General features: G+C 42.3%; 1 protein-coding gene across 1 annotated transcript; it reads left to right on the top strand.

Annotated features, from left to right (window-relative positions):
• The first annotated feature begins 3217 nt into the window (after positions 1 to 3217).
• Positions 3218 to 18422, top strand: b3gntl1 (UDP-GlcNAc:betaGal beta-1,3-N-acetylglucosaminyltransferase-like 1). The gene is made up of 12 exons (XM_037109307.1): positions 3218 to 4418; positions 4763 to 4879; positions 4983 to 5082; positions 5630 to 5694; positions 6443 to 6508; positions 8053 to 8148; positions 11962 to 12057; positions 12913 to 13037; positions 15245 to 15380; positions 15525 to 15593; positions 15833 to 15907; positions 16924 to 18422. The coding sequence occupies exons 1-12, from the start codon at positions 4320 to 4322 to the stop codon at positions 17002 to 17004; spliced, it is 1125 nt and encodes a 374-aa protein (XP_036965202.1). The 5' UTR covers positions 3218 to 4319; the 3' UTR covers positions 17005 to 18422.
• Positions 18423 to 23227: the final 4805 nt, after the last annotated feature.

Here is a 23227-nt window from a genome sequence, read left to right on the forward strand (position 1 = left end):
ACATGCCTAAGCAGCATTGCTATCTTTTTAAAACAGATCGGGTGTCTGAAATGAAATAAAAGTCATTCATCCTCACTGACGCCCCTCCAGCAGGGGGTCTCCTACAGGGCCTACTCAGCATCCTGGCATGTAAAAATGGGCCCTACTGCGTCCCATATGTGTCGCAGGATAGATTTTATCTGGCTACCAATAGTAACATTGTTCTGTTTGTTCTGTTTTGCTAACATTGCCGATACATCATCACATGGGAGCTGCAGAATCAGCCGAGGGCACGTTCCTTTCTTTGACCAAACTCTACTAAGAACAGCTGCATTCATTTAAACAGCTATTAAATGTTCTGCTTGTCCACCACTCACGCATGCACTAACATAACAGCAACCAAGGCCAGAGTGTGTGCACTGTTGGTTGCTGCTGAGGAAAGCGTGGAGATGATACGAGCTGGTCAGCTCTTTCAACACTAGATGGTGGTATCAACACACTCTGCACCCTGCACCCTGCAGTTTTGCTCTCGAGCTATCCAGTCAGATTTCACAACTGTGATTCAAAATGCACACAACTACATGTCTGTGAGTGACTCAGACAGCAGCCAGCACACTTCATGTTCCAAGAATTAGCACCGAAAAACAACAGCTGTACCACAGTGGTGATGAGGTGTTACACGGTAACACCACATCCAGCTGTGTGTGTGCGTGTGCTTTTTTAAATCCAGCCAAACACAGCAGCAGCTGATTTCACTGATGATGGGAACGCCCAACACCCTCTGAAGAAAGGAAACTGATGATCTTTGCTGTAAACATCTTCTTCTCTCTCACTGAAGAAAGTACATTTACTCAGGTACGGTACCCAAGTGAAAATGTGCGGTACATTAATTGAGTGTATCCATTTTTATACTTTTACTCAAATACATCTTAGGCAAATATTGTACATTTCACCTCACTCCACTTCACTTCACAGATTACAATTTTACACACTCGTCCTGCCCAGTACCAAGTATGTTGTTGTGTTTAGTTTTTAAAACGGTGTAGTTTTAGTAAAGGATCTGAATACATCTACCACTGACTTTCACATCTAGCATGTTTATAGGATGTACACATCAAAGCGAGAGAGAGAGAATTAAAAGGGTTCAGAACACTGTTTGAAGCTAGAAAGGTGGCATGGTCCTCCAAATGCAAAGTAAAACAGCATGAAACTGTGTTGTCCTTTAAGGTCACTTTGTTTGTTCTGTTTATTCAGTCATGAAAACAAAGAAAGTTTGTTTATTTAGTTTGTTTAGGGAAGAAAAAAAAGTCCATCAATGAAGAACTTTCTCTTCCAAATCAATGTTCTGCCCCAAAACTACATATTGCACCTTCAACTTATCCTGCTCTTAAGACAATCAGCACATAAAACTAATGCTTTGGTCGCTGGGATCATGGAAATTGGGCTTTTTCAGTTTTTACCCATTACATCATTTTCCACTAGAGTCAAGGGGAAATCTTCTTGGCAGCACAGCCCATTGTTGTGGAAATGTCTTTCTCTGGACAAGTTTTAAAATGAAAGAACGACTGACAATGGCCCCTGTCAAAGTGTTGTGTATCTACTATCAGTGTGTGTGTGTGTGTGTGTGTGTGTGTGTGTGTGTGTGTGTGTGTGTGTGTGTGTGTGTGTGTGTGTGTGTGTGTGTGTGTGTGTGTGTGTGTGTGTGTGTGGTTACACTAGATAGATTACAACTAGAGCCTGACCAATAGGATACTCTACAGTTTAATACTAAACTTTATTGTCTAAAATGACATTAGTGAACTGAAACAGTAAAATTTACTTCATTTATAAATCACACAAATCACAGTTTCATATTGACCGATATCAATATATCTGTAATGGGCCAAAACCAGAAGACAATGGATAAATCGCCAGGTTCAAATTAAAACCACCAAAAATTCTCTTAAAAGGTCAACTAGGCACAAATCCCAAAGCAGAACAGCATGAAGGAAATCCAATCATGGCCCCGTCTCGCACTCTTCCCATCCCTTTAATGTCTGCAACTTCTGCTCGAGCAAAAGCAAATGCAGTCGGATCACAGATCGAAACAGCTGCAGTCTCGACCTCCAGATGCCGTAACTCAACTCGTGTGCACGTTTGAAATGCGACATCGCCATGTGGTGTTGATTTGGCAAACAGGCGGCGGTGATAGATTGTGAGACCGGTCGTGAGAGCGAGTGCAGAGTATTTTGTTTTCTTGCAAAAGTGTATCAGAGACCCTGTGGACCTGCAGTGCAACGACCTGGAGAAACTTCACAGCCACAGTCTGAACAGACTCAGAGGGACTCATAACCTCCACCTGAACCTCTGGGAGTGAAACACCTGAGTACTATGCTCGACTCTTAGCTCATCATGCATGGCTGTCTGAAACTATTAATCTCTATGAGTCAGAAATTAATATCTGCTTTGCCTCACAGGCCCTGGTGCAACACTCCTGCAGGGATCAATGGAAGGTGTCTGTGGACTCTCACAGTGTTCCAAACATTTAACAACATTTATCTTTGTTAGCTGTTTTCATGAGAGTACACACCGTCATTTTTTACCAACTATCCTGTCAAGCAGGCGTGTGTGCACAGTGTTAGCGTCTGCACAGCCAGCACAAGTTCCCTCTTGATCCCATTTATCATGCACTCAAGCATGAGAGAATAATCCCTGATCCTGGCCTTGGTATGCCCCCCCATTTGGAGCTGTTGTTCCTGGCCTGCAGTGAGGCATCAGTCCAATTTAAAGACGCATTCAAAGTGATAAATTAAGCAAAGTCTGGTGGAGATGCTGCTGCAATGTGGGAGCAATTATACTGCAGCACAATCTCTGAACAACATCCTGCCTGAGTGGTGTCCTGATTTAACAGGATTGTGTTTCTATGAAGTGAAACTGAGGTCTTCATTAAAAATATCATGGGGACTTTAGCTACAGTAAAGAGGAAGTGGGCAAGAAGTTAAGCAGCTTTTTTTCTTTTTTTAGTGCTCATGAATTGTTTTGTCACAGCAACCAAACACATCAATTAAAGGATTAAAAGAAGGATTAAAGTGATTTCTGTACTCCAGAGTTTGGATAATTCATAATCCAGGAGTGATGCTGTTGAATTAAAACTGTTGGAGTATCGCTGCTTAAGTTCAGTGCAGTGCCATTTTAACTCACACGTACTGATGCGGCACCAGGAACTGGTACAAAACATACCATTAAATGGACTGCAATAAACCACACACACACACACACACACACACACACACACACTGACACTAGAGAAAATGAAAACAGTCAAAAACACTATTTCAGCCCATCCTGTTTTTCTGTCAGCTCACCAAGACAAACCTCCCACGCTGCCAACGTTAACATAAAAAAACACACACTGATGTGGTTCAGTATTCAAGAGAATTGAGAGCTGCACTGTTGCAAACAAAACAATTACGGAGATATGAAGGGAACATTTTTCAGTTAGTATTTGTCTTCAAAATCCAAAAATGATCAGAAATGTATTTGAAAATGAAAAAAAGAAAGTTCAATCACTCTGTAGTTGTCCTTCTGAATAAACAAAACATACATTCTTGAAAGGGTTATTCCAGACAAATAGAAGAAATATTTCAAGCAGTATCTAAATGATGCGTATTAAATATTTTAAATGCTTATTCCGTGAGATTGAATGTATGCAAATTCCGTCACATTGTATATTTTCATTTGAAATGTTCGGTCTTATTATTTTACGATATGCATTTACTTGAGAGAAAAATAAATAAATCACAAAACAGCCTTTTCCGCGACACACGCGCACACACACACACACACACACACACACACACACACACACACACACACACGAAGCCAACAGCTTTTCCACAAGCTATCTGAGACGTCACTATTCTAGATGATTGACAGTCGGCTCCAGCTAATCCGGTGTCTGTCCGTGTTTTGCACGAGCCAATGAGCGTCAGGAAGTCAGTGTTTGCGGAAGTTGTGAAGCAGTTCCCCACGCAGCGAGTTTTCAGTACACGTTTTGCCAAGTTTGTCTCCTTTACCGTCATTTAAATGCACAGAGGTCCAACAGAATATGTTTGTGTTGACTTGGATCCATTAGCGTTACAGAACAGTTAAAAAAAATTACTTGTAACGGATATCTTTTCTCACATGTACCGCGCGTGAGTTACTGCTCGTCTCCGAGTCCTTCTGAACACAACTCGGCTCAACTTCATTGTGTTGCATCCCACTTTCAGTCTGCTGAGTTCAGACGTCGGCTTGCGGCTGCTTCATTGCCCAGATAAGTAGCGGACTCTCCGGGCAGCGGGACCGGGGGTGGCTCAGACATGAACCCACCGAAGCGGCTCCGCACCGACGACATTGAAGCGGAAGCACCGCCGGGGGGGCGGGAGGAGGAGGAGGAGGAGGAGAGGGCAGTGGATGTGGTGGGTGACAGATTGACACTCTCCCGTGCGCAGCCAACAGTGATGTACTAAGATAATATAAGAACGAGGGTATTCTTGTGACACGGTTAAATTAAAATTAAATTAAATTAAAAATCTGTACATTCATCATTTGTCCCAGAAATCAATCAGAATTCGTCTTTAAGGAGTGTCCCAAGCAGCAGTTTCATCCATTTTCCAATTTAAATCCTCTTATTTATTTTCATGCTGTGCTAGGATTTTTATTCTTTTTTTCTTTCTTTCTTTCTTTCTTTTTTTTTTTTTTTTTTTTTTTTTTGCTGAGTACACTGACTGTAAAAATCCCTCCCTGTGTTTTCTGAGATCAGAGTATTGTCATGCCGATGTACAATGCATCCTGCTGGCTGGATGAATGTCTGCAGGCCGTGTTACACCAGGACTTCACTGGGACCATGGAGCTCTCTGTCTTTGACGATGCAAGCACTGTGAGTCCGTTTGTTGGCATATTTAATGATCCGAGAGGTTAATTTGTCACAGAATGTGAGACCCCAGTTGACGTTCAATGCTGTGTATGTTTGTGTCCGTAAGGATGACTCCAGGAAAGTGGTGGAGGGTTGGAGGGAGAGGCTGGAGGCGAGGGGCATCTCTTTAGTGATCTCTGGTCACGACTCTGCACAGCCCCGAGGAGGTCAGTAGACTTTTAGGTTGCTGATCGGCAATCAATTCCAGGTCCTGATTGGATAATCTGTTCAAACTATGAACAGAAGTTCATTACGTATGAAGCCAGATATGTTGACTGAAAGAATAGACAAATGAGGGGCCCTAAAATCAGTTAAATTGCACAACACATGTAACTCAAAGGTCAGTTACTAGCCTTTCTGGAGCTTTCAATCATATCTCAGATTCTTCAGCTTGTCATAGAGCTAGATCTATATGCTCAGACTCTCGTGACATTTTCCCAGAAATATCCTGTGACCAGTTTGTGTCTGGTGTTCACAGACGACCGGGGTTATCTGCCAATGGACCGTTGTTAGTATTTTTGCAGGGATGGACTTTATCAGGGATCAGTGAGGTCTGACAGAAGTAAAACAGCGTGATGATCACTGTGATGGGCCCCTTGCCTCGTGTGCAACTGTGATTAGGTTATTTTTGATGTTGCCACATGTAATGATTGAATATCATACTGGAAATGCACACTCACTAACATAAATATACACTGTTGTTTTTTCTTTCAGTGGGATATGCCAAGAATAAGGCAATATCTCAGAGTCGTGGACAATACTTGTGCTTTCAGGATGCGGTAAGAGTGTGTGTGTGTGTGTGTGTGTGTGTGTGCGTGTGTGTGTCAGAGAACATGTTTAATTTCACTCTCCAGATGTTTTCCATAAAACATACAGTAGTGAGTCAAAACTAGTTAGATCATGTTGGTTTGTTCAAATATACAGGCTGTACGTAGACACATCAGCAGCTCAATGACTGTTTGTCAGACCTGTCAGAACACATGATTAATGAGCTGAGAGTCGTACTTGATATGTGTGTGTGTGTGTGTGTGTGTGTGTGTGTGTGTGTGTGTGTGTGTGTGTGTGTGTCTTATATGTGCATGGTCATGTGAATGTCTGCTGTCGGTGCTTAAGGTCACTTGTCCGAAGGCTGAGTTGTTAAAACTGCAAATCGAAGGCCACAACATCTGAATTTGTGACCTCACATTCATATTTATTTTGTTTCTGAGTCATACAATATATCTTTTATTCTGTTATACTTCTGCTAATTTTGTGTCTCCATTTTACACAAGTTATTTTATGTCAGCGTTTCTTATGTGAAGTAGCTGCTGTAAAACTGCAGTTTCCCTGTCGAGACTGGTAAACTGTCTTGCTAGCGAGCTATCTGGCTTGCTCGTAAACTACCTATCACTCTGAAATAGATGTTTAGCTAGCTTGTGGTATAGATACTGTAGATACTGACAGCTCACATATAAGGTAATGGTAAAACTATATTTACTATAATTAACATGTCATCTGTGTGTTAGTTAATAATCTTTGGTTTTCCAGGATGATGTTATGTTGCCTGAAAGAGTTCGCCTGCAGTATGAGGCATCTCTCCTCCACCCAAACTCTGTAAGTTCTCCCTCAAGTATTCGCTTACTCACTTCCTTCCCCCTCTGTTTCATTCTCCCCTCACCCCTCCTCCCCTTCTTTACTCCTTGCATCCCTCCCTCCTCTTTCCTTTCTCTCTCTGACCGATCCCTCCCTGAAAATCAGAAAGGTTCATGTTGTTGGCGTCAGTGAGCGCGCGCGTGTGTGTGCGCGCGTGTGTGCTTCTATGCAGTTGGCATGCATAACATGAGTATCCGGTGTTGATGCTTTCTGTGGCCTGCCAGGTCAGAGGTTAAAGGTCATGTGTGTGAGGGAAGTGAGGGAGACAGCATGGAGACAGCAGGCTTGCTGCCCTGCACAAACAACCTGACTCCCTCTGTTATGACTGTAATATTTTAGGCTGTTGGATAAATGTGTGGTCCTGTTTTTTTTTCACTTCTGCGTTACCTCTCTCTTCTTCATGTAAGGCCCTCTTTATTGTTATACTATCACTGTACTACATGTTGATGGCATATGTATATGGGGGGGTGGTGTAACAGTGGGGGGCGCCAAATCACAGAAAAATGCCAATTTCTACATAATGTTTATCTAACTAACCATTGTTTTCATCAGTGAATTGTTTGACCTGTCAAATGTCAGGACAGTTTCCATCACAAGTTTTCAGAGCCAACTGTGACCTTTTTAAAAAAAAAAAACTGCTCAAAACCTGCTGCAAATATTTTCATTTCAGAAGCTGGAACAGGCAGGTTTTTGGTTAAAATTGATTTAAACAGTTAACTGATGAATTTGTTGTAAATTAGTGTTCCAACCATCGACAGATTTATTGATGTGAAGGACCTGGTGGGGAGGACTTAGCGGCATCTAGTGGAGAGGCTGCAGGTCGCAACCAGCTAAATACATCTTCTCTCTCCAAGCGTATAGAAGAAACTGTAGTGGCCGCTGTATGTAAAAACATCCCCTCAACACATGAGAGAGGTGACCACGTCAAGTGGCAATGTAAGTACATTAGGCAAGCGAGAGGATGTGATATTTGCTTCGCGCGAAAGTCTGCTGTTTTCCTGCGGAAATGGGTTACTTTTGAAGTGTGGAAGGCTAGGTAGACCTATTTTCATGCAAATGCAGTCTTGATTCTGTTGTTTGTCCCCAATCCTGCTCACTGTAGCTATAAACTGAGCAGTCCAAAGCTTCTGGAAGGAGCTGGACTGGCTATCCAAAACAAAAAACAGAAGATGCAAAGAGGGAATGTGACGTCACGCTCAGCTCAGGACATCTTTACTCTAGTACATCTTTTCATAGCAAACAGTTGTTTCCTGTCATCTAGTGAAGCTGAATGTTGTGTGCTGGACCTTTAAACATTGATGTGTTTTTTCGATTGTTTAGCTGTACCTTTATTCTGTCAAAAACAGAAGTGATTTACAGCTTTACACTAATCCATGACAAAGAAACATTCTAGTAACATGTATGGCAGCAATTTCCAGACTTTCTGGAAACGTTTCCAGTGGTTTCTGACAAAAAAACATGCCATGCTCATAAACACTCTACATGTATGTGTGTTTTCATGATAGCTGATTGGCTGTAAAGTACAGAGGATACCAGAGGGGTCTACTGAGCGTTACACTCGCTGGATCAACACAATCAGTCAGGATCAGCTCATCACACAGGTAAATACCCCCCAGCCTGGCACAGTGTGTGTGTGTCTGGGCACACATGCTATGTCTGTGTATGTGTGTGTGTGGATGGAAGAGGTCATGTGCCAGGCAGCAGCCAGGTCAGACAGAAACAGGATACGTACCTGCCGTCTGCAGTTTCCACGGAAATGTGGCAGCAGGCTGGACGGAGGATGCAGCATCTCTCTGTCCATCTCAGTCCCACCACAGGAAACAGACTGTCACACTGCCAGCTGTCTGCTGGGGGTAGTCCATAGTGGAAACTGTTGGCAGTGGAAAGTTCAATTTATCGTGTTTTTGTTTCAGCTGAGATAGTTCTTGTTGTAGTATACTGCTGTGTGAAAGTTGTCACATATTAGCATCACTATAGACAATAGTATCGTTAGTGTAAACAAATCCAAAGGCAAAAAGGCTCAGCCTCCGCTTGTTTTATGGCCCAGAACAGAAAAATGGCTGCTGTTGTGCCAGAGCAGCTGGAGTCAGAGCTTCTTGCTTTTGCAGATGGTGAAATAAATGAAGATGGCAAGTTCTGATTGGTCAGGATCCATGTGTCATCTGACATGTCTCACCTCTAATATCACCTGATCAGATCATTTCAAATAACAACACTGATAACATGTCGCTACTCTGGCACAGTGATGTCCGTAATTAAACTCACATCACGCTGTGATTAGAGAAACTGATGTTGATGTTTTGACAGTTTATATCAGAAAAAAATATATAGATATGAAATACTTTATGACAACAGACAATGTAAAATGTAAACATAACTTTAATTTAAGATATTCAGAAACTGAACAGACATCATCAGCAGAGTGTGACGTCTATGTATTGTGTTGCAGAGATTTCTACTGCAACACAATACTGCTAACCAGCTAGCAGCACCCCTGTTTTGTAAAACCACTTTATCATCTGACAGCTCCCTGTTGCTTCAACTGGGAGATGTATAGGAGTGGACAGTTTTCTATGTTTCACAAGCTCTTTTAGCTTTTTCTTCACATAAATAAACAAAATAAGCCGTCAAATTTAAGGAAATTAACCATTTTCTGTTTTCCTTACTATCAGAAAACTGAACACCATCTGAATTCAAATTTCACCCAAAGATTAACTGCTTTGTCACACATTTCACTCACAACAATCACCAGTGGTTCTGTCGAAATAATTCTCACTGAGGTCACCGAGTCAGATGTGAAATTAAGATGTGAAGACCTTACTTCCTCTCACTCCTCTCCCGCTTAACCACTCTTGGAGTCAGGGCCCTTGTCGGAGCCGTAGTAATTCACCTGTCTTCAAACTGGGATCGGTCTGTGCTGTTTTTTCTCAGTTCAGCTGCATTCACTTGGGAGCTGACGTTAGCTAGCATCCTGCATTTTGCAGAAACTTCAAATCTCACCTCCAGTTCTCGCTGAAGAATAGACAGTCCCTACTGACTTTGTCACCTAACACTTCCAGACTCATGTAACTTTTTGCTTTGGTTTAGTTTTTTGTAACTTCCGCAAGTTGTTGCACCACAATGATCTCCATTTTGTTTACATCTACTTCCCCATGAGATCACAAGAGGGGGATCATGTGTGAGGCATGGGGTCAGAGCGTTGAAGCCGCACCACCGCTGCTGCACAGAGCGGTGTTCGCTGTTTAGTTTTTTTATATTGAATATGTGTCCAAATTGCAGCAAATTCCTTGGGTCCTCAGCAGCGCCCTGCCATGTGTGAAGGAGATAACATACAGCAGGCAGCTGGACAGCGACTCTTTGCTTTATCGTCAGATGATATTCCCTATTTGTTTGGGGTGACCTTCAAATTTTAGCCACATCTTAGACACTGCCCCTTAAGGTGTTTTTGAGTGAAAATCTTTGCACTTTCAACTTTTACAACTAAAAACCTTGACCACACAAGATAGCCCCATTAATCACCGAATGATAAGTAAATCACTGGCACTATTTCTATTTATGTAGAGATGGAAACCAACTGAACAAAACAGACTGTCACCAAGGATACAAGACAACCTGGACTCACTCTCTCTGAAACACACACACACACACACACACACACACACACACCGTCTGCATAACTCCTTAGCAGACATTCCAGGATATTTATATGATATTAAGTTTCATGGAGCATGAGAATGAGATCATACGTTGATTCTGCGGGCTTAAAAGCAGCTCCTTTCCCTTCCCCTTCTCTTGCTTTACTTTATGTGCCCTTACTTTCAGTTTCTGGGTAAAAGAAACTGAATCTAAGGGAGTTAAACCAGAGATTTACACAGGGTGGTGCTCGTTTAACCTGATCCAGAGCTGGAACCTGAGCGTTCATCTGCAGTACATTAGATATGGTTATCCTAAACCTGCCCAACCCCACTTACTTCTCCCATCCACGCTGACTGTGTCCCCCTTTCTGTCCCCTTGGTTTCCCAGAACTCATTCTTATTCCTCTTATTCATGCTTCTGGCCACAGCATACATCTGCAAAATGTTGCAATATTACAACAGAAGGGAGAGGAGTGGTACGTAGGTGGACACACAGACACACACACACACATACACACACTCACTCACTCGATTCTGTCCAGCTGTTCAACTGGCTGAATCCAGATGTTTTTCACAATTTCCTTCATCTGTGATGCATTACAGTTATGCAGTAGTGTTCCACTTCCACCAAGAACAATCATACACACATGCACATGTACACACAGATATATAAGCTCAGCATTTGAAACACTGTGACGAAGAAATATCCACCTGGAATGACCCCCTGATTCAAACAGAAACACTACTGCTGTACAAAGCATACACTCACTCACACACAGATGAAAATAAGGAACAAGAAGGGGGGGGGGGGATCTGGAGAGATGCGTAGGCACGAGATGGGGGTATAAAGAGAAGAATTCTAGAGGCCATAAAGTGGTCCTGATGTATTAAAGAGGTTGTGGTTAGAAAGAGAAATAGAGGCCAAAACAAACTCATTAGTCAACGATCACGTGCCAGAGGGTGGGATTTCATATCCTCCCCCTGCACACTCCAGGAAGCGTGCACTTCTGCAAGAGAGCTCATGTGGCTGCACTCTAACCTGTTTTGTTTGGAGTATTCAAAGTTATCTTACGCCGAGTCCCTCTCCATTCAACTGTCTGTTCCTTAAAAGCCAACTGGGAAAAATCCCTGAGCTGTCTGCCAAATCCCAGAGAGGTTTCTAACCACGAATAGAAGTTCTTTTATTCATGAAGCTGAAATAAAATGTTATTTCCTGCACCAGGTGTGTGTATTTGTGTGTGTGTGACTGGGGGGGCTTGATGAACTGCAGAAGATGAATGTAAATACATACATGTCACTCTTTCAGGATTGTGGAAACCTGAGTGCAGACCTGTTTGTTTGTTTGTTTGCATTTAACATGAAGTGATTTTTATATGAAAATGATAAAACTTTATTTATACTCTCTATCAGGTGTACTCATCATGCTGTAGTTTCCTCTCATATCATTAATCTTGTTTAACCTGTCCTTGTCAATGCACCAAATGGGGGAATATCTTTTGACTTGGAGTGACCCAACACATTACTAACACACTTAATGTTGGCTTTTCCTTTCATTTTTGTGGTTTCAGGTGAGATCTCTTAGCTGTGTGGTTCCACTATGTTTAAGATAGAGCAAGACATGTAGAAATAGACATGTTGGTTCCTGAGTTCTCAGATTAAACATTTCCATGAAGGTCTTTGTACACTATGAACGCTGTATACAGTAGTGTATGACAGTTATTATGTGACTGTGTATGTCCAAATGTTGTACACATAGCCTGAACTGTTCTTGTGTCTCAGGTATACACGTCTCATGGTCCCACAGTCGTCATGCCAACATGGTTCTGCTCGAGGAGCTGGTCCCTGAAGGTTGGACCATTTGACGAGGGAGGCAAGGTCAGAGTTCACACCCATTACTGCTCCCAAAGACTTCTCACTCTGCGTTAGTGTTTTTTTCTTGTTTATCTCATTCTTGCTTACCCTAATTTAACACAGTCCAAGTGTCAATCCACCCCCAGTTGAGCTCCATATTCTCTCTTTGCTCGCTTTATTTTAAAACGTTTGCCTCGCTCCAAACCTCTGATTCATTAGCCACAACTTAGATTTGTTGAGTAAGTCAAATAGGCCGGCTGTCCAATATCATATAAAAACTGCCGGCATGATATTTAGGACACAGCAGCTTTCTATGTCAGATATTTGAGATAGACAAATTCTGAGGAGTGCAAGGTCGATCTTGGCTTGCTCTGACCATCCAGTCTGGGAGGAATTTGTTCTTCTGTCATCTGGTTGGAGATACAGGCTCCCCAGGTCAAAGAGCAATGGGTATAAACTTTTCTTTGTTCCAAGTGGAATAAATGCGCTGTTTTTGACAAACGCCTGAACTGGACTGAACAATGGCAGACTGAGTGAATTGAGCAATTGAGTCAATAATCAGGTTACTATTTTAATTGATTTCAGGAGGAGTGTACAATAAACTCTATTGTCTAAAATGACATCAGTGCACAGAAACAGTAAACTATATTGGATATTGAATCATTATTGATAAGGCAAAGATTTAGTTTTCTTTGTTTTCTCTAAAAACAAAAAATTTATTTCATATCAATGAATATCCAACAAAATATTAGCCGCTACAATGTATCTGTGGTAGGCCAGTATCGGCCAATAATGACAGCCATGTGATGCATCAGTCAGACTAATATACAACTGTAATACTGATATTGATCCTGTCACACTATACTTCTCCCTCTCCAGGGAGTACCAGAGGACTTGCTCTTCTTCTACCAGAGTATTCGCCAAGGAGGGGGCGTGGCCAGAGTTGACCAGTGCCTGCTGGTTTACCGTTACCACGAGAAGGCTGCCACACACTCTGTGAAAGAGTCAGTCCCTCGCACAAACACAAACACACACACACACACACACACACACACATACTTGGACACAGCGTTGATCCTCCACCTACTCACAGCTGCCTGCTGGCATCCCAGATTTTCTCAGGGCCTGATTCTCTCACACACTAATATATACACACACGGACGTATGTTTCATAATCTTCAGATTTTTAGAATGTTTTGGGAATTCCTGACACTTTCCCAGCATATTAATCAGGAATTCAACCTGTTTTCCTCTCCCCTTGGAATGTTTAGAATCTCTCACACACTGTTGGTAGGGAATCTGATCTTCTTGCTTGCGTGCTTGCGTGCTTGCGTGCTTGCGTGCGTGCGTGCGTGCGTGCGTGCGTGCGTGCGTGTGTGTGTGTGTGGGTGGGTGTGTGGGTGGGTGGGTGAAAGACCTATCACTCCTGCTGCTGCCTGCACTGCAGCAAAGGTCATGCAGAGTCTGCAGGTGTGCCTCAAAATGTTAAACGCAGCAAAAGGAGGGGGTCTTTCTTGTTTCCCCTCCTCCCCCACAGCTCTCTCCCTTTCATCTCACCTTTTCCTGTTATCCCTCCCTCCTTTCCTTTACCGTCTTTCCTTCCTTCCTTCCTTCCTCCGCTGCATCTGTCCGCTGCTCGTATATCTGCCCACACTGACGCACTCCTTCACCGATCATCCTCCTCTCTGTCTTCATCTATCATCTGTCTATTTTTGGATGGCTATTTCAAGCCTGCTTTCCACTCTCCCCTACTTCTTGTCACCCCTCCTCGGCCACTGCCTACCTACTTCCTCTCTGTAGGCAAATGAAACCATCATCTTCTCTCTGTGTCGCACACACACACACACACACGTAATAGTAGAGGCCATGTCGGTGAGGTGAGAAGTGTGTTTAAATGAAGTTAAGATGGTGCCAATGAGTAACTGAGATGAGAGGCTTCTTAACACAGAAGGGCTGTGTTTAGAAATGTGAGCGTGCGCATGCAAATCTACACCAGAGTGCGTGAAAGTGTGTTTGCCTCTTGATCTGCAGGGTATTAGGAGGATGAAGGCTTCAGTATGTGTATACAGACAGAGTTTATAGTAAGTCGCTGCCATGTTTTTGCCGTGTCTTAGAAGAATCAAAGCCTGTATGGAGAATGTACAGAGGATCAGTCTGGAGACCACCCGCGCTCCTCCATGGCGGTGGGTTTGGGTTTGTTTGTCAAGTGAGGCCCAATGTTAGACTCTCATCAGGAGATGAGAGTGCAGCACCTCCCGTGCATATATCCGTATAGTTACTCAATATCTGTGTGTGTGTGTGTGTGTGTGTGTGTGTGTGTGTGTGTGTGTGTGTGTGTGTGTGTGTGTGTGTGTGTGAGAGAGAGAGACAGAGAGAGAGGAAGAAAGGGGTAAGAATCTGAATAAAGTGTGAAGACAAATCTGAGTGTAAAGGGGTGTGTGCGCGTGTGTGTGTGTGTGTGTGTGTGTGAAGCGCCTGTGCACAGCTGTGCATATCAGTCAAGGTGCATGCAACAGGAAAACGAGCCAATTTAAAACAGGCGCCATTTTTCTATCCACTTGTAAAATCTGTCTGTAGTTTTTTTTTGTTAAATACAGTGAATCCTTTTGGAAAATGTGTTCAAAGAGGAGCGAGGATTGTTTGAGTTTAATACAGTTTAGGTCGTAATTCTGAGGTTGTATCTTGAATTGTTTTCAGTTGTTTTCAGCGTCGCGCTCAACAAAGTGATCACTGAGATCCGAGGACTTGGCGGCTTCACTAAAACAGTCTGGCATGCGAAAAAAATCACAAGCAGTCAGACGATCAGACAGGCTGTAAACACATCGACAATCTAGCCAAATGATCTAAACACTCCATTTAAATATCATTCAGTCGTGGTTAGTGAAGTCGCCCATAGTCAGTTCAGTCAGAAGGAGGTGATGGTGGAATATACACATTACAACATCCTGTCTGATATTGTTAAAGTCCCCGTTTTGCCACAAAAACAGCTGTAGTATGAAAACGGTAAAATACAAGTATGTCAAATTGAGTAAATGTACTTCATTATATCGCATCAGTGCGTAAAGTATATCTGTCCGCTCCTCTTCCTCAGTTCAGAGTCTTTTTCACACTCAGAGAATCCATCAATCTTGACAGCATCTCTCATTTAAAGCATGTACACTTCCTGCGTTTATCCACCCTCTCATCCTGTACTCATCTCCTCCGTCTCCAGAGAAACCATTTGGAAGCTGCGAGTGGACTTCCTGCAGGAGAGAGTTCTTAGCCAATGGGAGAGCTTCACCATATGGAACGCTGGGAAGCAGGGCCGGAAGCTATACCGATGCCTCAGCCCGACCAATCAGGAGAAGGTACGTTACCGGCAGCTATGCAGTCAGATGTGAATCACCAGCCAAATTATTTCAATTTCTTACTGTTGTATTGCCTGTCAGTGGGTAGAGGTGGTGGAAAAAGTCTCGTTTTGTCCTTCACCACCGTTCTGATTCATTTATCAGGTGAAGGCTTTCTGCGATGTCGATGAGAACAAGATCCAGAAAGGCTTCTACACGTATGAGGAATCCAAGGTGAGGTCAACCATCATTGTGATTCAGTGTAAACAAGGTCCTCAAGCCAAGGATGAGCTTTTTAAGCTTCATAAGATAAGATTCAAATCAAAAGGTCACAACCGCGTTATTCCGCTGAATCAGATTTCTATGAAGCTGTGACCAACAATGATATGTGCTTTGGGTCTCTCTCTCTCTCTCTCTCTCTCTCTCTCTCTCTCTCTCTCTCTCTCTCTCTCTCTCTCCTGATATCCCTCCAGCAAAGACCGAAGCCAAAAATCCCAGTACTGCACTATAAAGACGCCTCCGCCCCTTTCATTATCTGTGTTAAACTGGTGAGCAGAAAGCGTGTTTGTGTGTTGTATGTTTGCTGTTTCTGGCCGCCTGTCCCTCAGGTCTGTAATCTAAGTTAACGACATAATGATCAAGGGCGTGTGCCTGGCACAGGACATAACACACACACACACACACACACACACACACACACACACACACAAACACTCGGCAGTCAGGAAATGGGTAGAGACAGCAGCCTGATCTTTGATCACATGATGCTTGTACAAACATTTGATGTTTTTGCCACTGTCGACTTTTGAACATGTTGTGCTCCAGAAGACTTGCAATACTGATAACTATTGCTTAGCCTTTTCCTATGATTCACTCTATTCGTTCAGTTTTTATTAATTTAAAGTACCACATACACACACACACACACACACACACACACACACACACGCGCACGGCCGTTCTGGCAGCCAAATCACTAATTGCCTATTTACCACCTAGCCAGATTCAGACATCAAATCCAGAGTGACCCCACCTACAGGGGCTACTAATTGCTCAATTATGGGAACTGGGAGAAGTAATTATAGTCAGAGGACGAGGAGATCTGGACTCAATTATCCTCCCTCTGTCTCATTCTATATCACACACACACACAAACACCTGGACTCAATCACACGTTTTTTTTATGCCTAGATGTTGAATAAATGTAATCAACAAATTCATGTGAACTTTGTTAAACCGAGTGTACTGTATATAACCTTTGACTGTAGTTCAGTAGGTAAAGCAGTACAGAATACTGAGGACATGAAGGACTTTCGTTCCTTCGTTTAAAGGTGCCATTTGTAAGAAAGGTTCATGTTTGAGCCTTATTCTTGCAGCACTGGGATGGCGGCCGGCCTGTCCTACAATCCCAGAGCGTTGGGAATGAGACTCAAAAATCAACTTCTCTTACAAATAGCACCTCTAAAACACAAAGCAGATACATTTTTTTCTCATGTTTTGGCGTTGACCTTCTACCATGCTTTCTGTTCCTGTTGCTTCTCTCGTATTGTTGTTTAATGCGTAGGACATGACAGGAGGCGTCCTCGAGGAGAACCTCAACTCTTTGCAGCTAAAGGAAGGAATAGATTACTTCCACTTCAACTGACTGCTCAGGGTGACGGAGAAGACAGGAGGATCCCTGCAGACTTAACAGGCAGCTGAGAGGAAGGCAGAGGACTGAGGGATTGGCAGGCAGGTGATAACAGGAAACGTGAACTCGACACTGGAATGGAGACTACCAAGACAAAGGAAAGAGATGGTTATTATTTATTGTAAGTGTTAAAAGATGTTTTTCATGCATGGGAAAGAATGTGGAAATGTTCTTCAAGTTTTACTTGGCAGAGTTGACGGAACGACACATCCCAGCCCTGAGTTCTCTGCCTCACACCTGATCCACAGCACTGGGGGAAAACTGAAACCACCATCTCATATCTGGCCATTAAATATGAAGCTGCGGCAGACAGGAGATGCTTCGCTTAGCACAAAGACCGGAAACAAAAGGAAATACAAATGAGCAAAAATGAGCCTAAACATTTAATAACGTGTTTGTTTGGGCAAAGCAAGTTTATATGAATTGCAATTTTTATGGCCAACGGCACTTCAAAATGTTTTACATGATATCATAAAATTACATAAACTAGAAAAACACAAGAAATAAGACAATTTATACAAGATTAAATAAATAGATACAATGATTTATATAAAACAGTAGAAATAAAGTAGATTTAAAAGATGTAAGAAGAGCAAACATATAGAAATGTAATATTTTTAAATGCCCTCTGGAAAGTCAGAGGTAAACAGGAATGTTTGAAGCCTCATTTCATGCTTATAACTTTTCAGCCTTAAAATGTTGAAAAACAACTCAGTCTTTGTTACATATCCCATTGAGTTGTGTTTCCAACAATGTTCAAACCCCAAGAGATCTGTGATGTTAAACAAGGAAATGACCTGTTTCATCTCAGTCACTCGTCACAATACAGTAGCTTGTAGGTAAACTCCTGATGATACCTCAGAGAATGAGGAAGGAAGTTGGTGAACTAACTTAACATAATGTAAATAAAACTTTACCTGGCCTGAAACCTGATCTCTGCCAGAGTGATGTCAGATAGATTTTTCTTGGCAGAGTTTGGCTCGACAATGACGACTCCCATGATTCCACGCTACTTCACGTCATCATTACACTATGTCTTTTGTCTTCATTGCTTCAGAACACTTACTATGTGTTTAAAAGACCACAGGGTTGGAGCAGACCTCAAATGTTCTGGGAGTTTGTTTCAGAAACCGAAGGCTCCTCTGCAATGTTTGGTTCTGATCATGGACATCAGAGATGTGTGAGGCCCCAAACCACACAGTGCTTGTAAGTCAATAATAGTATTAGTGTATCAGTGATAAAAATGGCTATATGGGTGCAGTATTCATTTCTACAGTTTTTATATAGATTAAACAGAGCTTTGTTGTTTCCATCTGTTTCTTGTCTTTGTGTAAAGACTCTTGGATATAGCTTCATATTCAATCGGCGGATATTAAAGTGGTGTTGATATTCTTATCAAATAGCCAAAAACTTAGGCAAGAGAGACAATTTTTTGACAGCTTTTTACAAGCTGAAACAAGGATGTTTAAGCTGATAGAGGTCGCCACAACCTGACCCAGAGTTGAAAGATTTGGCGAGAAAGAAGACAAGACAAGATGATTTGGCAATGAATTCCATGTTAAAGGCCCTTATATTTCACTCTTAACGTGCCAGAGGATGTGATGATTGCCAGTGTTAACCATTGTAGGAATAAAAAATTATTGTGTTTTCTATTATCTTGAGTGGACTGAGACTGGTATGTGCTTACCTTTATACTGGAAATTTGAAGGAAACTATCAGCGTGTCATCGCAGAACGTTCAGCTTACTGAGGGTGAGATGTTTTATAGCCTGGCTGGTTCACTGATTTCTTAACAGTCTTCTCTGATGCAACCGTGCAAAATCAAATCCACACACACATCTGCTACAAATGTACAACCATGGATACTGCGTATTTGTTTCTCTTTCCCTGGGTCTCTTATGAAATCTAAAGAACAATAACCTCTTTAAGAGGGAACAGTTCTGATACATAAACACACACAAAAAGTTTATTTTACCTCACAGACTGTGGAGTTTTTCTGCCCAAAGGTAAACAGACCTTTCCCCACAAAATCTCCCGCGGTGTTTCCTGGGTCGGCGACGTGGTCCGCCTTACTGTAAATCTGGCCGCAGCAGTTTGTAAGGAAACAGCAGTGGCAGTAAAAAAACTGGAGAAGGGTCTTCAACTCTGCCAGAGTTTTATTTTCACTACCTTTTGTTTGTTATCATAGACTGAACGTACATTTGCACAGTGGTGTGAAGGCACAGAGTCACTGCACCATATTAGAAGTTTGGCTTGAATTCATTGTTTTTGATAAATTGTAAGACTGTTTGGGCCTGACTCAGCCTGGGGTTTGAGGTGAAAACCCTGAGGCCTCTGCCACCCACGGTACAGTGCTGTGTAGGGGCTGAGAAAAATATCACATCCACTTAGCACTTAGTCTCCATCTAGACCCTCTTCCCCTTCTGTAATTCTATACACAAACACTGAAACCAGACGGTGTTTTCCTTAGACATGTCATTGTTTGCAGAAGGGCTGCAACCACTGATAATTGCTGATTGATCCGATGATTAGTTTCTTGGTTAATTGAGTCATAGTTTTTGTCTATATGGAGGGACAAAATAGTACAGAATACTCGTTATATTTTCCTAAAACCCATGGTGGTGTATTCAGATAGCTTGTTTTCAGTGTAAAAGCTATAGATATTTAGTTCACTGTCTGGTACTTTTGCTTAAAGACTAACTTAAATGATTAAAATAATTGCAGATTATTTTTTGATCAATAATAATTAATTAATTAATGTTGATCATTTGGCTCTGCTTTGCAAGATTTGAATTCTTTGGACAATTGTTTGTATAAATCTATAACTTAAAGGGTAATTCCACCAATTTTACACAAAGCGTGAACTGCATATGTAAAAAAAGAAAGACAAAAGTAGTATAAAGTATTTTGTGGCTCCAGAGGAAGCTGCATGTAATCTGATCTGAAGGTGGAGGATGTATCCTGATGAAATCAATGATCCTCCACCTTCAGATCAACCATTTTTCTGTGGAGTACCTTGACATTCCAGATAAATTATGATAATGTTGGTGAGCCACAGAATTTTCCTCCAAGCTCCACTATCAGGTCAAAAGTTGATGAGTGTTAGAAATACCTTAATTCATTAATCAATTCATGCTACGCTAAAGACATTCCCATTTCCTTCAGTTGTGCTTAACCTTTGCAGCTAATCATTAAACATTAGCAGGCTAACTCGATAAACTGAGATGGGGAACATGATAAACATTGCATTTGCTTAAAAACAGTTCACATTTCACCATCAGCATGTTAGCATATATTTACATTTGCATTGAGGTCAAATCACTGCTGTGCCTAAGTAAATTTTTGAGGCTTTTTTTAATCCCTCATAACTTTTTATGGGACACACGCTGAACACATTCATCACCTGTGCTCACCAGGACTGTTGCTAAATATTTGAGTGAACAGCAGGCCTGACAGTTATTTGTGGTCACTCTCATATACACAGTCACAGAGCTATAAGGTGCTTTGGATGAATGTCCACCGAACGGAGACCATATATTTAAGGATGTAACAAACTAAAGTGATTTGTTTAAGTTAAGGCCGCACTCTGTCTACATACATCCTGTCTGCTTTACCCACTCTGCCCTCGTGATGAAGCACTTGGTAGATGATCAGAGCGAGCTCTAATGGAGAATCTATGAAAGAGACTCAGAAAGAGCGTAAACAGAGCTTTACTCAGTGTTTACACTCTGTCTCTCTGCAGACATCAGACCTGATAACGCACACACACACACACACACACACACACACACACACACACACACACACACACACACACACACACAATGAATGACCCTGACCCCAGAGCCTGCTTGCCCTCGCTGGTCAAACAAACGTGCATGTGCGTGGAAACAAAGCGCGCGCACACACACACATATGCACTGACACAGCCGTGTGCTCTCTGGCAGTGCAGCTGATAAGAAGAAGAGATAAAAGTTGGGTGTGTTTGGGTGAAGAGAGCTGACAGAGGTCACACACTCAAGGCCTTTTCATTCACCTGGAACTTTAACCACATTCCTGTGTTTCAACATCTCTCTCTTTCCACGATAATTTACTTTATTGTTCTCTTGCTGATGACAAAATAATCCTCTTTGATGAAACATTGTGATTATTCATTTTGTTATAATATAACAAAATTAATCAATGCAGCACCAAATCACCTGGTGATGCTTCTGTTAAAGCTAATTAGCTTCATGAAATTCACATGACTTGATGTAGTTAAACTACCTTTCAGATTATTTAAATTGAAGATATTGTAAATATTTGAAGCACAGTTTATCATTTCTGCCCCTAGGAATCTCTAAGTGAAAACAACGGAAATGGAAAAATGGAGTTCGATGACGTGCTTGAAGTAGTGTGGGATCATGGGACTTATTGCCGTCAACAACCACCAGAGACCATTCGCCCATAGGGGCCATTTTGCTCCGACACCACGCTCGTCACTCAGTGCTGGGAAGCTTTAAATGCCATACTGCTGTGTTCTGGGATGCCAGAAGTCAGATTATTGGCAATCTGACAAATTGTTATCATTTAACTGTTTCCTGATTGATCAGCAATCATAGAGACAACAGCTAACATTAGCATTCAACCACGTTCCAGCTTATTATTTGATAGGATACTGTTTCGATGTAATACAATCAGGAAAAGTGTAAGTTACTTCAGAAATTTCAACACACATCTTGTAGACAAAAGGCAGGGAAGTTGTTGAATGCTAACGTTGGCTAAGGACTTATGAAATATGTTGTTTTTCTCTTGACATACCGCTGAGTGTGCCTCCAGATTTTTCACTATCTGTCATGTTTTTGATTGCTGGTCAATTGGGAAACTCCATAATGTCAATAATTTGTCAGACTACCTACGTTTATACAATTGCAACCCGTAACACAGCAGCAATACCCAAAGTTCCCCACCCTGAGCATGATGTGGGAGGCTGCTGTGTGATCTATCATCTAGACTCAGACGCAGAAATGTTCACAGACTCACAAAGCCTAATGTGTTGACATTTTATTCACATGTGCTCAGTTCCATTCCTTACTCTCCAGCTCACTCCATGATGTTAGAAGCTGTAGCGACGGGCGACCAAATGAATCAAACTTTGACCTTGAATAACATGATGGATTTCTCTGGATTATAACTTTGTTAGAGGAAAAATAATGCAATTACTTGACAAAATATGCAACAAAGGTCCAGTAGTTCTTCTTCATTTCAATGCAGAAGTGTTGCACTTTTTATCCTCGGTGTAAACAGGCAGATACTAGCACACAGTTCATATGACTTGTAGGAGAGATGCTGCTGTGTTTCCCTCTCAAGAGACGGTCCCAAAACCGCAACTGCATTACTTCCTCTGCCTAAACAGGAAATAAAGGTATGTGTCTGCCATAGGTCTGTGCAGTCAGCTGGTCTGCCTGAATAAGCATTTCATTCATTTTTATTTCCACTGCTTTTGTAATGCTTTCTTCAGCATGAAGTTGTTGGTGCTGCTGAGTGATGTTTCCTCCTCTCTCAGCAACGGCTGTCAAGCTGCCCTTGAGCAAGGCGCTTAACCTCCCAAGCAAATCCAGTTGGGAGCTGCTCCGCTGGCCCCCGCGGGTAAATAAAGGTTTTTTAAAAAGAGAGAGGAGTCTGCTGTGCGCGAGTTGTGAGGAAATAAAGGTCATGAAGACTGAAATCAGAGATAGAGGAATGTGTGTGTGTGGCTCCGTGAGGAAGCCGTGTGTGGACAGACGGAGCGTTCCTCCTGTCAGGCCTCTTGAGAAGAGCCAGGTGACGGCGGGGGGGAGAAGGGGAGCGGGTCAGAGGCTCTGCTGCTCTGTAAATACTTCACATGGTGAAGGAGCACATGAGGTCAAACGGCACATCAGCGGCTCAGACTTCCTCGGCTGTGGTGACAAGATTAGACTCAGGTCAGACTGCAGATCTCTGGGCTTCAATCTGCGTCATTTTCAAATCCAGGAACCGGGAGAACATGTTTTGTGCATTAGAGGGGAAGCGTAGAAAATCACCTTGCCTGTCAGGTCACTTGATAGAGGGATATGCCAATGCACCTAAGCTTAGAGGTGCAGCATGTAAGAATGTTCATGTTTTTGGTCAAATAAATCAAAAGGATCTTTCCCATAAGTGTTGTACTCGTTACTGGCTGA

The sequence above is a fragment of the Acanthopagrus latus genome, chromosome 1 (assembly GCF_904848185.1).
Source record: "Acanthopagrus latus isolate v.2019 chromosome 1, fAcaLat1.1, whole genome shotgun sequence".
NCBI lineage: Eukaryota > Metazoa > Chordata > Actinopteri > Spariformes > Sparidae > Acanthopagrus > Acanthopagrus latus.